This window comes from Ictalurus furcatus, chromosome 21, assembly GCF_023375685.1.
Source record: "Ictalurus furcatus strain D&B chromosome 21, Billie_1.0, whole genome shotgun sequence".
In the NCBI taxonomy this organism is placed as follows: Eukaryota; Metazoa; Chordata; class Actinopteri; order Siluriformes; family Ictaluridae; genus Ictalurus; species Ictalurus furcatus.
The window spans coordinates 4,161,873-4,178,247 of record NC_071275.1 but is presented as its reverse complement, the minus strand read 5'-3'; the positions used below and the strand labels follow the sequence as shown (position 1 = coordinate 4,178,247).

General features: G+C 36.5%; 3 protein-coding genes across 3 annotated transcripts in view; 1 reads left to right on the top strand and 2 right to left on the bottom strand.

The window, feature by feature from the left end:
- Positions 1-16,375, top strand: part of cenpp (centromere protein P) — an 88,334-nt gene that overhangs the window by 22,546 nt on the left and 49,413 nt on the right. The window lies entirely within an intron of this gene.
- Positions 1,465-5,155, bottom strand: ogna (osteoglycin, paralog a). Its single transcript, XM_053653147.1, has 6 exons — positions 4,747-5,155; positions 3,743-3,812; positions 3,398-3,562; positions 2,770-2,972; positions 2,392-2,484; positions 1,465-2,206 (listed from the first exon to the last, which is right to left on the bottom strand). Exons 1-6 carry the CDS (start codon positions 4,888-4,890, stop codon positions 2,036-2,038), a joined length of 846 nt encoding a protein of 281 aa, XP_053509122.1. The 5' UTR covers positions 4,891-5,155; the 3' UTR covers positions 1,465-2,035.
- Positions 11,594-15,478, bottom strand: omd (osteomodulin). Its single transcript, XM_053653145.1, has 3 exons — positions 15,390-15,478; positions 13,351-14,294; positions 11,594-11,831 (listed from the first exon to the last, which is right to left on the bottom strand). The coding sequence occupies exons 2-3, from the start codon at positions 14,270-14,272 to the stop codon at positions 11,662-11,664; spliced, it is 1,092 nt and encodes a 363-aa protein (XP_053509120.1). The 5' UTR covers positions 14,273-14,294; positions 15,390-15,478; the 3' UTR covers positions 11,594-11,661.

Sequence of the window (16,375 nt, the reverse complement as noted above, 5' to 3'; positions counted from 1 at the left end):
AAATTACAATTGCAGTCAACAATGCATATAAAGAGGAATTACTTTTTAAGTGGTATGAGAGGCCGCATATAACTGCACATGAAATAATGAAAAATCATTTCTAATATCCATTATATCTATTGGTCATACACATTATGCCCTGAGCCCCACTCAACTATATTTCAGATCTTTGTGAAACTTGTGAAAAATAATGTTGGTGCAAATAATGATGAGTAAATCATTTTTCCTGTAATTTGTGCATCTTGCTAAAATTGTAGATCTTGCACTGTTTTGTTTATCTGTTGAAGTTCTGATTTGCCTGATAAAATATTTCAGTAGATGCTTTTTTTTTTGTATTCATTGGTCTTATGTTTAATGTAATACATGGCAGAAAAGGGAGTTTTAAGTGCTTTTTCCCTTCTGCTTCCTTCTGATATTACTAAAAGGCCTGGACTACTTAGAGTTACAGTTATGACAATAAAATATAGTTAAAGGAAAAGGACAAGGGACGTTTAAAAAGCTGTTAATTGATTTTGTGGAAATAACCCAGATTGTGATACTTTAAATCCCATTTGTAATTCTCAAAAGACAAGGAAGAATGAAATCTCAAGAATGTAGAGCAGTGTAACCTGAAAAAGAATAGAGGTTGAAGAACCCCTTTATTATCTTATTAACTTATAGCTTACATTATTTTACTAAAAGATTCTTTACAAATGTTAAATTACTATACCACTATGAGTATTTGATATACAATTTAAGTTTAAAGCAATATTATATTTCTGAGATGTGTGACTCTTCAGCTTGAGTACAAAAAAAGCCCCGGCATCATTGCTGATTATTAAAGCTGCTTACCTATGTTTTTGAAAATGCTCATTTGATCGTGTTTGGATTCCCACACTGAAGTTTCTTCAGGGGTTTGGTCGACCCAAATCTGTCCCACAACTGGGATGAATAATGATAATTTGAGACGAGTACACTAAATATTTCTCTGGAACATGGAAAACAGCTTCACATTAATCTTCCCCTTGTGAGGCTTTCCTATATACTTTCTCTCCCTCAGACAGTTTATCATATTGCTAATTTTACAAACGTCTGCCAGACCTAATGGCTATTTCATCCTGCCTTTTTAATGCTAAGAGATTGCTGAAGGGTATGGTTTATGTCAAAATAGGAATAAAATTCCATGACATGATGGCAATGAAAAATTGGAAGTGAAGTTGCAGAAGCAATATGGAAACCATTCCATTATTTACTTGGAGCACAGTGCTGCGATGGCTGCCAAATTGGCCAGCAGAATGGAATAATGTTAACCCACATTTTCCAGATCTCTTTGTGTGCTCAACCTGAGTTTGCTTTTACAGTTTATATGATTACTTGAACTGGGTTTTCTCTGTCCCATGGAAAGCATTTGTGCAATAATGAGTGATGCCAAGACAGCCTGGAGGCATATGTTTTAAAAAAAATAATAAAATTAAAAAAAATAAATAAAAAGGGGGAGATTTATTTAAAAAAAAAAAAGGGAAAACATATAGCATAATATTTTAATATCATGTTTAACTGTACAGCCTACTTGATGATTCTCACATAAATAGTTCAGTTCTATCAAGATAGAGTGACTACATCCTTGTAGACGCATGTACGTATGGAATGAATGCTTAACCTAAGTAACTTGGCAGACTTCTTAAACAGTAGAACTGAAAGCAATTCACATAATTTTGAAATGCTGCAAGTGTCCGTTTTTATGGAAACCATAAATTACTATGCAGCTTTCAACAGAAGTGTTTATATATATATATATATATATATATATATATATATATATATATATATATATATATATATATATACACACAAAACATTTAACAATTACATTTAAGCCACAGAGTTCAAGAGGGAATTTCAGTACTTACGTAACATAGTAATCAACAATTCACATACCCTGCTTTTGCAAGGTGGCAACTGGACATGAAACACCTTTCAGTCCATAGTTGTTTTCATTTGAGGCACTTTCAGAGATTTTGTTTGGTGGTGGTGGTGGTGTTGTTTTAAGGGGTTTTCACTGGTACCGTCCAACTGGCAAAGACTGCAGACAGATGAACACGTTGGGGTCCTTTGCAAGGATCACCGGGTTTCCATCCATCCTGATCTCATTAATGTTGGGCCGGATGTAGTAGGTGTCATTGCTTTTGCAAAAGGTGTCAGTAGTAACAGTTGTAATGTTGTTGTTCTACATGAAAGACAACAGAAGAGGTATTATATGCTTAAATAAATGACGGCATATACTTGAAACAGTATATCTTAAACATGAGCAGTTGGCTACATTCTGGTGTTATTATTGTATCAACTAGAGCTGGTCATGAGAGCTATGAAAGTAATGCATTTTACTTATTACAGCATGACAAATACGTTTACCTGAATATGAAACGTGCGCACGCTCTCTGGAATTATTGGAACTGCCTCCAACTCATTGTGAGCAAGATATAAATTTCTGAGTTTGGTCAATTTCTGTAGGGAATATTCAACACAAACAATTGTTCAGACTTTAGGTTCAAGAACTTGATTTTAAAAAATAGTCTGTGCTCAAACAAACAAACTAAAACTTTAATGCCCCTGGCTCCTTTGCACCAGTCTTATTAAGAAGCGTACTGTATTTATAACAGATGAACACAGACTTGACTGTTCAGAAAGTTGTTTTTAATGCCCCGGGTTTCAAATAGACGTCACACGTCTGCTTCTTCAAGAGTCTGCACTGGAACAGCATTAGGCATTACACAATTCATGGCTCTGTACCTTGAAAGCGTTGGCTTTAACTCCTTTGGTCTTGAGGCGGTTGTGATTGGCGTTAAAGGACGTGAGCTTGGGTGGTAACATTGGCAGCTTCACAAGCCGGTTCTCCGCGAGGGAGAGCTCCTCTAGCAACGGCAGCTTCATGAAGGCCCCGTCCTCAATCTCCGAAATTAGGTTTCCAGTCAGATCTATTCTTTTCAATGTCACTGAAATTTAAACAAATATATTGAACATATAATTAGCAAGGATTACATAGCTGCAATAACATGGTACTAATAACTGTGCTATATGTTTTAGTGACACTTATGATGCCTTGGAGTAACCAACATCTTGATTACTCTTTGCAAGACAGGAAGTTTCATCCTACAGATAAAGTAGATAAACACATCTACTGCTTTTCTCTAACATACATCTTCCATTGCTCAGTAGTTTGATCACATCAGTAATCCCAAAGGTGTAAGACGTCTGGGTCTATGATATAGCAGGCATGGTGAATTTCCTACCGTCAGGCATTTTCTTACATTTTTTTTTTCTCTCTGATTTATATCCCCATAGTCGCATTTCCCGAAGATGGATTATTGAAGGAAATACTCTTGTATACACCGAGAAACAAAAAAAATAAGCAACGCACCAATATCCCCAAAGTCTTTTGCAGTAATCTTTTTTATCTTGTTGTAACGAGCATACAGATAGGCTGTCTCTTTAGGAAGAGCCGGCACTGATGTCATGTCGGGGTCGACTTCCTCACAGTACACCGATCCCGTCAGACACACACACAGCAGACATGTTGGAAGGTCTGGAACATGATGAAACAAGGACTTGTTACTTATTTACACATCCACCCTGGAGAAATTGGATCACATGCTCACTCCAATCTTAAAGACATGATATCTAAGGCTACTTTGCTGGACCGAAATACAATAATCATGATGCATAATGCAGTCCTTTCATACAGAAGGTGATGCGACTACTTTACCAGAAGCGTCCGCTTCAGGTTTGATGTTTCCAGAGTCATCCGGAGAGTCCGCAGGCAGGAAGGCATCTCTCTGTAGGGCAAAAAAAAAAAGAAATGGAATTGATCACTAGCTGCACTTATTGTATGTAACAAAATGTAGCACATTGTTGGCCTTTTGATTGCCTTCTGATTTAATAGCGTCACGTTATTTTTATGGAACAACCCTTTCGTAAACGGTTTTCCAGCTTGACTTGGCACTCAACCTGGATTTTATTGCCTGTCAGGACTTGGAAGACTCTAAGAGACAGGTGTGTGTTACTGCGTTGAGCCCTAATCCCTGGGTTCACATGGAGCCGCGAGGTGGGTGGGAGGGAGCACTTTAGCCTGAGGAAACTTGGTGCTATTGTGCTGAGTAATCACATTTAATCCACCTAGCACACAGCCAACTGCTGGATCCCATTGTTGGAACTGAATTCAGATTAGAGCCTGTTCTCAATCAATAGTGTTTATTTTAACACAATACAAAGTCTGGTTTCAAAAATCCTGACTCAAGGAAGTAATTTCAGTGTGCAACAGAAAGTAAACAGTTGTACAGATGTGGCACGCAGCATTGTAAACCATTATATTCAGTTTAAACACAAACTTTGAGCATTCTCATATTTTGAAAGACTGCATTTGTTCTGACTGAACACATGCAACCGATGCAAAAAAATAAAAATAAATAAAATTACACGCAAGCACATTTCTTTTGTATGTAAATGTACATACAAAAATTCCTGTTAAAGAGCCCCAACTAAGCACATCTTCAGATCCATCTCTTAATACTTAAAAGATTACACTAAATAATGAATAGGTTAGCAAATGCATTCATATTTAGGAATAAAATCTTGTTAATTGTTTTCAGCATAGATCTTTGTAGATTTTGTGCTTTATTATAAAAGTCATCAACTGTAAACAGCACTATGTGTTTAAAAAAAACAAAACAAACAAAAAAAACAACAGCAACATAAAAACCCTAAAATTACCTTTTCAATCCATGTGTCCAAATCAGCTTCATCAAAATTGCGTGGAAGCTCCATTGAGTTTAGGTGTTGCTCTGTCCCTGAGATTAAGATCACCCATGACGCCAATATAAAGGTAGAAATAAATGTTCCCGGTCTGGTCTCCATGGTGTGTGCGTGCAGGCTCCTGGATGTACTTGTTGCTCTGATGCAGGCGTTAGACAGCAGCGCAGGCGGCGGTTGGCTGTTTTCTCAGTGCCTGAGAGTAAAACGTGATCTGTCAAATCAGTATTTAAAGCTACATGTGGAGCTGCCAAGGGATTCTTAAGCAAGAGTTTATAGAGCAGACCTTAACCCTTTGCGTTCTTTCTGCTCCGACTGAGTTACTGTGTCTCTGGGGGGGGTTTAGCCATGTTTGTGGGCTGTGCTTTATTTGATCACCCCGAGAGTTGAAAGCAATATAATGTCTAGTCACTTCTGTAGTACTGTATAGTGTTTGCTGATAATCTCATTTGTTTAGTAAGGTGGATTTAAAAAAAAAAAAATAAATAAATTACGGGAAGTCTTTAATTTATTTTCTTTCTTAAATATAACCCAACATATAGCTCTCTGTTTCTTCATCATGATTGAAGTTATTGAATTTGGAGAAGGGTTCTAGTGATTTGCACTGTAATGTGAGAATGAGAAGCAGATTTTATGAACCTTCTGACTCGTTATTCATCATTACTGTCTGTCACACAATATAAATATTATTGTTTTAATGGCATATTCTTTGTACTTAGAGTGCAGTACATTATTAAGTCATTGGCCTTTGTATCTTTTGTAAGTAAAAAGCGTTTTTTACACACTAAAAAGTCTGTTTTCATAAATGGACATTTAAACAAAACATGGTTAATAGAGAACACATGACTGTAACCGCCGCCTGTATACCTCGGGACGAGAGGAGAAGGGCCCCCAGAAATAAACATTCAAGGGATGGAAACAAGTGGACTAAAACCGAGCTCTGGTACAGGTGTGTTAGCAATTATATGGACTTGTAAAAATTTACTATAACGGGAAGAGTGCCAAGCACTGGAAAATGTCTTTAGTGCTAATTTTCTGTAGTGTTTTTCTCAGTCAGTGTGGTTAGTTAGTTTAGTTATGGACAGTTAAGAACCATTATGGAAGATAATTAAGGAGCTGCTTGACATCTGCCCAACAGCATTAGTTTACACAAAGATAAACTTGAAATGTCAGGTCTTCATCACATATTAAAAATGTATATAATAATGAAATTTCAAGGTATTTTAAATATAGATACACAGACTGAACCACTCACTGTATTTTCCAGACAGTTAGCTGCTACAGAGTATATAATTCTCCCTAAATTCTGTTTGCTCGAAGGAACATAGCAGTATTTACAATGGGGGAAATAAGTATTGGATGCGTCAACATTTTTTTCAGTAAATATATTTCCAATGAGGCTATTCACATGAAATTTTCACCAGACATCAGTATTCACTCAAGAAATCCACACATATAAAGAAATCCAAACATTAAAGTCCATAAATTAAGTTATGTGTAATAGAGAGGAATGACACGGGAAAAAAAGTATTGAACACGCTAACGGAAATGTATTTAATACTTAGTGGAGAAGCCTTTGTTTGTAATGACAGCTTCATGACACTTCCTGTATGAAGAAATTAATGGGTCGCAGTATTCAGGTGTGATTTTGGTCCATTCTTCTAAACAGATTGTCTTTAAATCTTGTTCAACTGGATTCGAGACAGGTGATTGACTGGGCCATTCTAAAACCTTGATTTTTTTTTCTTCTCTGAAACCAATTGAGAGTTTCCTTTGGTGTATGTTTTGGATCGTTGTCCTGCTGGAAGGTCCACTCATGTCTCATCTTCATCATCCTGCTGGATGGCAGCAGATTCTTCTCAAGAATCTCCTGGTAAAGGGCTCCATTCATCATTCCTTCAATTATATGAAGTCTGTCAGTACCATGTGATGAAAAACAGCCATGACCATGACCAGCCATGAAAAACAGCCCACACCATGATGCTTCCACCTCCAAACTTCACTGTTGGTTTAGTGTTTTAAGGGCGATGTGCAGTGCCATTTCTTCTCCAAACATGGTGTATAGTATGACAGTCAAAAAGTTCAATTTTGCTGACAGACTGCACTCTCCCAGTAGTTCAAAGGCTTCTCCAAATGCGTTGTAGCAAACTTTAAACAAGGTTCGACATGCCTTCTCTTTAGTAATGGAGTCTTGCGGTACAGAAAATGGATGGATAGATGGATGGTGGTGTCAGTTTGTAATGACACAGTGTTCGTGTGATCCATTCAGACTCTTAGCACCTTATCACACACCAAAAACAATGTGTTAAATTGTAACAAAATTACACATGGCTAATTAAACGTTAGCTCTCTGGCCAAGCTTTCACTGGTGTGACTCTCAAGGGGGTATGTTTGAAGCACAACGAATTAATTTTTTTTTTTTTATAGCAGCTGTTATGTGGTTGTGCTGTCAAAGCTCACGCAGCTCTCTGTAGCCCTAGTCGTGTTTTTGAATCCTGCATCTCCATTACTGCGCAGGTTCTCATATCTGCAGCTGTGAACTTCCCAGTTCCTGCACTGATTTTTGCGCGTGTGTATTATTCTTGTTTTTGTCTCGTTCTGCCGATCAACACAGAAGGGTGATGTAAGCAGCAGATGCACAGATGTGTCTGTGGTATTGGTGCTGGTGTATTTTACACATATTTAGCAGATTCAGCACACTGTACCATTTTATTTCACCACTCACTTGCAGGCTGCTTGTAACTTATTGGGAAGCTTAAATATTTAAGGGGATTTTCCAGTTTTTACTTGCTGATGAACAAAGCCATTGATGAAGCTACGTTTTCAGAGGAAGATGTGTTGGACTGAGTGAATGTTTATTACACCTCGTGTAGTATAAGCTGTATTTTATGATGAATAGCCTACTTTATTATTCGCTCAGATACGCATATGTCTTGAATCGAGAGCCAGTAGTGCTAATGTACAAATACAGTGGGACATATCGTAATTGTCCTAATAAACATTAATATAATCACTATAAGACATTATGTGCGTATTGTGTAATCCTAGTTTTAGTCAAGTTGTAATACAGTGTTGCTGTAGTTTAGTGTTTGATTGTTTACCTAGCTGATCTAATCTAGAGGAAGGTCTTATTGTCATTGGAGTCAATCAAAGCAATCAGACATAGAGCCTGATTCAATTTTGATTCGTTTTAGATTTGCTGCTCAGCCTGTTTCTGGACTGGCAATCTTTTTAAAAGACTTTGGAGACACTCTTTTATGATATCCCTTACTGCATAGGCATGAATATTTCTTTATTTACAAGGAATGGATTATGCCTAAATTGATGGTATGGTTGGGTACCACTGCTTTTTATTTAGCTTGTTATCTTTTTATTACTATGTGCAATATTATTTCAGACTTTTTCACTCATAATTTTTGTTCCATGGCTTTTGCTAGCACACATTTATTACTTAAACATCAAATACTAATGAAGCTTTATTATTTGAAGCTGAAGTCACGCTCTCAAATATAAGGCACAGTTTGTAAGCATTCAGATTTTGGCTGCCGATGGTAAAGTGGTGTTACTAGCGGGACTGTATATAGAGAAAAAGGAGTTCTAATGTTAATTTTATGCCATACTGGTATTTTTTTAAATAAAAAAAATACCTTTATAAACCATTGAAGGATAAAAGCAAGAAAAGTTCTTTTAAATTTTTTTCTACTAGTTTTTTTCTACGTAATTAAACTCTAGTAGTAGTATTAGGCACGAGACAGAATATTTTTGTCTTGAATTTTGTGATACGGAAATAATGGCAAGACAAATCATGTACTGCAATATTTCCATTTAATATACATTATAAACTCTACCTCTTCTTACACACTATCCGGCAGCACCAGAGGTAGTAGCATACAGAGCACATAGTTTGTGAGTGGGAACGTAACTGTCTTGGAGCAAGCTTATTTAATATTACAAAAAGTTAAGTTAATCGGAAGGAAGCGTTATGGCATGTGTTTCAAACACAAGGCCTACAGCTTCATTTCATTTTGGCCGCGTGAACTCAAACAATAAGACCCAAATGGCCTGTTGTACACTACTACTCAACATTTTCATACTATCCAGTATTCTCAGCATGTACGTTGTGTATACATTCAAAGGTAGTTATTGTGAACTGCCTTATATACATGGTCATATATATGGCTTCTGCTGTGGTTGGCTTGATAGCGGTCTGAAATACAGGTTAAAATCAGTGCCTATGTACTGCGCTTCATGTAAATCACACTCGCGTGTAAAAACGATTCAGAAGCATGTTGTGTGTTGTGCTGGCAGTGGTGTAACCGGAAACTAATTTCGGGTTGGATGAGGAAATCTGCTAAATAAAATCAAAATTGTTTTCCTGATCTGTACAGTTAAAATGTGATGTACTGTCACACAGCAGTCGAAGCGGTGGTGACACATGTTATTTAAGGCACAATCTAGCAATCTTTCCATATTAAAAACATGAAATATATTTATGACACTAAAAAACATGAATATAACAGCAAAAGTTGCATTTCAAAGTGCTTTACAAAAGAAGAAAAATACAATAAAAATCACAATAATAACAGAAAAACAATTCTAAAAAAGTGCATTTTCAGAGAAGATTTTAAAATACTCAAAGATTCAGCATGCCTGACCTCAGAGGGAAGAGAGTTCCATAGTTAATTTCTCATATCGTGGCTTTAGTGTATCATCTCATGTCCAGCTGTTGTAGTCTTAATACAGGGATAATATTATGATGAATAATGTATGTAGACAGGTGCTAATGTATATTTTTGTTTCACACCTACAGTTGCAGCTCAAAACATTATAATATTGTGGAAAAGTTCATTTTTTTCGGTAATTTAATTCAAACTTGTAACTCTCATATATTCTAGTTTCATTACATATAAAGTGAAATATTTCAAGCCTTTTTTTGTTTGTTTGTTTTTTTATCTTGATGACTACTATCATGGAAATATCGGAAAGAAGGGGACGAGACTACATTTCCCATCCTGCACTGAGGCCTACAAACATGGCCGCCATGGACCTCAATTCCCAAAACACTCACCTTCATTTAATCATGGACACCTGCATCCAATTCACAGCACGACCACAGCCACCGTTTAAAAGGACTTTCCATTCACTCACTCTGTGAAGTATATGCTCAGTTACCTTGTGTTCTGTCGTGAACAAACCTTGATTCTCTCGTGCTGAACCCTGTTTTTGCCGTTAAGACTCTGTTCCAATACTTTTGCTCACCTAAAACTTGGGTGGTCTGCCACCAAAGGTACCGTGTTCTAAGTTGTTTAACGCATCTGTGTAAATATCAGGAAATGAAAGCTGAAACTCTGATCTATCATCTCGTATTTCTTTTTTTTTTTTTTTTTTTTTTTTTTTTTTTACTCAACCAAAAACATCTTCAGTGTACAAAAAAAAAATCCCCGAAAGAACTGGCCTTGCCCTTCCGGTACTTTCGGAGGGACTGTGTTTTTATGGCCAGTCAGCCTTCAAACATACACAGAGTGGAATAACGCATCATATAAAACACGTCATCTAAAGCGGCCTCATCAAATGATGCTGATTTCAGTTTGTAGTCTGCACCCACCTGAAATAATCATGGAACATTTTTTTACGGAATATTCATAATTCATATTTATTAGTTCACATTTTCCATCAAAATAATGCAGGCAGAATAGAGGAATTATATTATTATACACTGACTTTGTTTACATGCAAAGATTTTCACAAATATGAATTAACCGCAAATTCCAAAAGAGCTGTTTACAGTATGTTTATGCTAAATGCTAACTTAACCACATTTATGCAAATGCAAAGAAGCCAATTTGTAAGGATATAAAAGATAGCTAGCATTAGTAGTTAATGCATGCTTGAGTCTTAGCTTATGACTTATCAAGCCTTTTGTCAAAGAATCATCCAGAGAAGAATTTGTGTCCTGAAATGTTAGTGAGTGACCCCCATACCTCCCACCCACCTGGCAATTATATCCTTTACAATCTCTAGATGAACTGTATGTTTGCATACAGGACAAGTTTTAATACGTCCACCATTTTGGTTGGCATATGTCCTAATGCAAAATATCCCTAAGACACATATAGATAACCAGTCCGTACAGGATTCCGCTGAGGGATTATATTTGTTGTTGTTGTGATTGTTGCGGCCAAAAATGTTTGATTTTGTTGCTGCTTTTTTTTTTTTTTTAAATTGTAATGCATTTTTTTTTTTTTTCAAAATACTACTTGAATTGGCGAAACCACAACTGCACAAAATTGTTTTGCACATGGCCCGTCTTGGCCCAGAGGGGACTGGATAAAGGCTTATGGTTGAAATTTGTTTCTGTGACAAATATCAATAGTAAAGTTAATGCGTGTGTAAACATTTATTAATGGAAACGTATGTCAAACAAGTAGTTTTCATCGACGACTTAGAAGAAGCAGTGAGGAGCTCAGAGTGTTTGAGAACTTTAAGAAAAGGGGGAATCTCCTCATGAAGCTGGTTGAGAAGATAAACACTATGCTTGTTTCACTGCATAATTCATAACTGCAATGTGTTATTGTTAATAGTGTTAATGTCTTCGTCGCTGTTAGAAAATAGTACAAATGAAGAAAACCCTTCAGGTGTGTTCAAGCAAGTGATTAACTAATGCTCTTGAGTGATTATTCTTCGCTGGTTAATCAGCATCTGTTTCCCCACCCACTTCTTTCTGATTTAATTATGATTTTCACAGTGTTTCGTCTAAAATGTCTTTGCCATTTTTCCTCTTTTAACAGAAAACCAAGAGTCTTGGCTATTTTTAGTCAAAATTATTTGGTGGGTGAAATTTATTTCAATGGTTTTCATGTTTTTTAGTGGATCATACTAGACAGCTGTCTGTTGTTCACCGTAATAAATCATCCTCATCCTTGGGAAACAAGTGTAGGTGTAGTAGTCCATGGGTCCTTTCAGCTTATTGTGATCAAGGCGAATGTAGGTTAGCATATTGGGACTGTCAGGATCCAGCAGTGGGCACATTAGAGTGATGTTAAGCTCTGTAATTAGAAAAGAGATTAGGGGAAATAAATATTGACAATTTATTATTTTTTTGTTATTTAATGTACACATAATAATCCTAAACATAAACTAAGCATTAATAATGTGTACAAATTTTAATAGATAGGGGTTTAAAAAAGGATTCAGACCACAAATGAACAAAATTAATACTTTTGTTTTGGCAATTTGGCAGTCCTCAGCTTTGAGAGGTAATTAGCCTTTTGCAGCATTATGGTTCAATTCTAGCCCTTCCCTCTTGCCAAAACATCTTTAATTCCCCAAGGTTACGAGAATCCCTCTGATGCACGCTCAATTTCGAAAATCTTTTCTTCATCCTTCATAAATTTTTTTTTTTCCAATAGAGATTGGTTAGGCCATGCAAATTCTTCTTGAGTTTTTTGGCTGTATGTTTGGGGTTGTTGTCTATTTGAAAAGTCTATCTTCTTGTTAGAGTGCTCTCCACTAATATTGGCACCCTTGGTGAATATGAGCAAAGAAGGCTGTGAGAAATTATTATTATTGTTTAAACTTTTAAGCTTTTGTTACAAAAATTCACAAAATCCTCTGCTCTTTTGTAACACAAAGGTTTATAAAAAACAATATTTGTTAAATGTATGTGTAACAAATTTATATATATATATATATATATATATATATATATATATATATATATATATATATATATATATATATATATATATATATATAATTTGATTAATATTCCCATTGATATATTTCTTTAGTACACCTGGGTGACAAATTCCGTTAGTCATTCATTACAACGGGTAAGACCAAGGAATATAGCTGTGATGTGCGGCAAAAGTTTGTTGAGCTTCACAAAATGGGACATGGCTAACTCAAGTGTGTTCAGTTTGCCAGACACTACTGGAACTTTAAATGGGTTCAGGTTCTGTGGTCAGATGAGGCTGCGGCTGTGGCTCGGGTGGTGGAGCGGGTTGTCCACTAATCGTAGGGTTGGCGGTTCGATTCCCGGCCCACGTGACTCCACATACCTTTGGCAAGACACTGAACCCCAAGCTGCTCCCGATGGCAAGTTAGCGCCTCGCATAACAGCTCTGCTACCATTGGTGTGTGAGTGTGTGTGTGTGAATGGGTGAATGAGACCCAGTGTAAAGCGCTTTGGATAAAAGCGCTATATAAGTGTGCCATTTACCATTTAGATGAAACCAAAATAGAGCTTTTAGGCAATAAACACCGGAGGTAGTTTTGGTGCACACAGAGAGGTAGCCATATGGAAAAGTACCATTTACCAAGGGTGCCGATATTAGTGGAGGGCGCTGTAGTTGTTAGATTAAGACAAGATTTTCATGGAAGGAAGAATATATTTGCAGATTTCCCACAAAATAGTCACACTTGTTGGGACGCCAAAGGTTACTGGTTGATGTCTTAATTGTTCTGGTGTCAGTACCAGACACCTAGACACCACCCAAAAACAATTAAACGATCATTTATACAATATCCATCTAAAGTTATGTTTGCTTACACATTTTGACATACCTTTGTAGTCATTGTGGTTGAGATACAGATGCTCCAGATTCTTGGGAACAAAAAAGGTTTGGGAGAGTTGGTTATAACCCAGGTTGAGTTCCATGAGTTGTGTCAGGTTAAAGGTTTTGTAAGGAATTGTTTTAATTTTGTTATGGGAAACCCGAAGAGACATGATATTTGGGGTCTTCCTAAAGTATCCCTCAGGTATAGATGTGATGGAATTGTTCTCCAGTGATAGCTGCAGCAGTGATGCTGGTAGATCAGCGGGCATAGTCTTGAGTTTGTTGTTGCACATGTTGACTTGTATGAGGCTCTTAAAGCCAGACAGTACCTTTCCTTTAATGCCTTCATCTGTAAGTCTGTTGCTACACAGGTCGAGCATTGTAATATTTATTAGGTCTCGTATAGTGTTTGATGGTATCTTTGAGATTTTGTTGAAGCCCAGGTGGAGTATCTGAAGAGTTTTAGGCAAAGAAGGTGGAACTTCCTCTAGATTGTTGTGCTCTAGGTGAAGCCTTGTGAGATGTTGAAGTTTATTGAAGGCATCTTTCCCTACTTTTCTCAGGTTGTTGTGGCTAAGGTTGATTTCCCTCAAAGATGTAGCATTGGTGAAAGGTTCTGCTGTAATGGCTTCAATGTTGTTGAACTGAAGGTATAAGTGGTGGATGTGGCTTGGGACATCAGGGATTACTTTAAGTTTACGATGGTCACAGTACATTGCAAAGGGATAAGAGTGGGGACAGTAACATTCCTTGGCACATCCATTTGAGAGAAATATGGAATGGTCTGTTTCTTGAGGCTCAACAAATGGAGGAATCTCTGGCAGTGATTCTTCTTCTGTCTCATAGTCTGCATAACTGGTTTCATATTCTTGACACAATGCTCTGAGCAAAATCAGTGAAAATACTGACCATGTACTTGGAATACCCATTATTGGATTTGTTTTTCTTTATCTGGAAGAGGAATAAGAACAAAATATTAAGGAGCGATTACTGTAATCCTATTCACTGCCGTAACTGCATAGAACGTATCTACTATTTCTGTTCCAAGCCTGGGAGTCATTGTCACAGCTGTTTTTATTCTGTAGTTCTTGTAGCTGAACTCGATGACTCGAGTTAGTGCATTCACTAATGCTTGGAAGTTGCACTTTAGCTATAAAATATAGTTAGAGCGTTTGGATGGAGGTTATGCTTAATGCATACTTAATTACTTAATCTCTTGAAGTATTTTATATTCCTGATTAAAAATCCATTTTGTAATGTAATGAGCTACCAATGTTTAATCACAACCAAAGAGTACAGGAATTGCAGTGTGGTTAATGCTATACTAAAAACTTCAAAACTGAGACCAGTGTTAGTCTCTTTCGTTCTCTCTCTCTCTCTCTCTCTCTCTCTCTCTCTCTCTCTCTTTTAAACTGTATAAGCAATTATAAACTGAAAATTGACATGTTCAAAAGGCCTTTGATGTATTTTACCATGCACATTATAGGAAGAGGTATAAATGAACAGTTTGTGGGAAAAGAGAGCTTGTGTTTCTGTCTCTTATGTCTAATGTCTAATAATGCCGAGTGGACACTACACAACTAAAGTCTTTGAATCAATAAACATAATTAATCCAAAACAAAAAACATCTGTAGACTGTCAACAACCTGTGTCATCAGCCATCTTATCAATTCATTCCAGACATGTCTGGAAAGTTATTGAATTTAGTAAATAATTTATTTACACTATACACTTAATCCCTTTTTTTTAAATTTCATTTTATTTGGAATTATTTGGTCCAATTCATGGTTGTTGAGGTTTAGTAGATAATCTCGGCTATGAACCAGTCCCTGATAAAACATCCTGTTTTTGTTTTTCCAAAAAGTGAAATTTAACTTTAAAAATGAAAATCATAGATCATCATAGAACTCTTCATACCCTAAATAGATGTTGCTTGATTTTCTTTCATTTCTAATTATCTAATTTCTCACCTACTCTGTTTGTATGTTTTGTTTTGTTTTTTTTTTTACTCTCATGTTCAGTGGAACGTAGAAAGTCATATCATACCTGAGTTTTTCCTGGGAGGTGTCGTGCTGAAGATGAAAGCTTGACAGAGATGAAGTAAAGAATCCGCTCAGCTTGAACTATGTTACTTAAGGAAAATGGGAAATTTCTCTGAGATTTTTCTTGAAAGCAGGCCTCACTGTTTTTCACTTCCCAGCAGTCCTTTATGCTGTATGAAGATATTAAGCTCTGCCTCTTTGCTGTGGAAATTATTCTGGAAGCTTTGGGTTCCATCTGTTCAGTGACCTCAGTCAAGTCTTATCTGCTTTTTTTGTCATTGCTTGAGTTGAGGTGAGGCCAGTTTCCAGCATAAACACAGCAAGTGTTATTTTGTAAGGTAGGGGTCACAGATTTTGATGGTAGTACAATATTCAGTACTTCACCCTTGTAATCCCTTTCTATATTTAATGTAGAGTAGAGATCTATCTGAGTACCTGTGTCTGTTTATAATGCTCTGTATCACCTATGAAAATAGTGGGTTGTGGGTTGGTGAATAGTGATGGACCTAATTACGTAACCATCTAATCGATAATAAAATGTTACTCAAATCTTCAATTTGAAGCCAAGAATGTTGAGTGCAACCATTTGTAGATGTTAATATGCAACAAAATTCCAATAACCTATATATAGTAAAAAGGAACCCATTTGAGTTGCACACTACCATGAAGGTGCATAAAACATGTATGGAAATCATAACGTTTTATACCAAAATGATACCTTTTTGTGGGCGGACAGGTGGGTGGGTAGGCGGGCAACTCTAATTCGGCATATAGTTTTATCCAACATAAAATTAATCAGTTGAGGATTGCCTTTATTTATTTATTTATTTGTTTATTTATTTATTTATTTATTTATTAAAGGACCAGCTGTTGTTGATGTGATTTGAACCCCATACAAATCTGTTCACTAGCTCAGAACCTTTACCCCTAAGCCACCACTGGCATGTAATTTAGTAGGACTACAAAAGATGGTCCCAATACTCTGCAGAA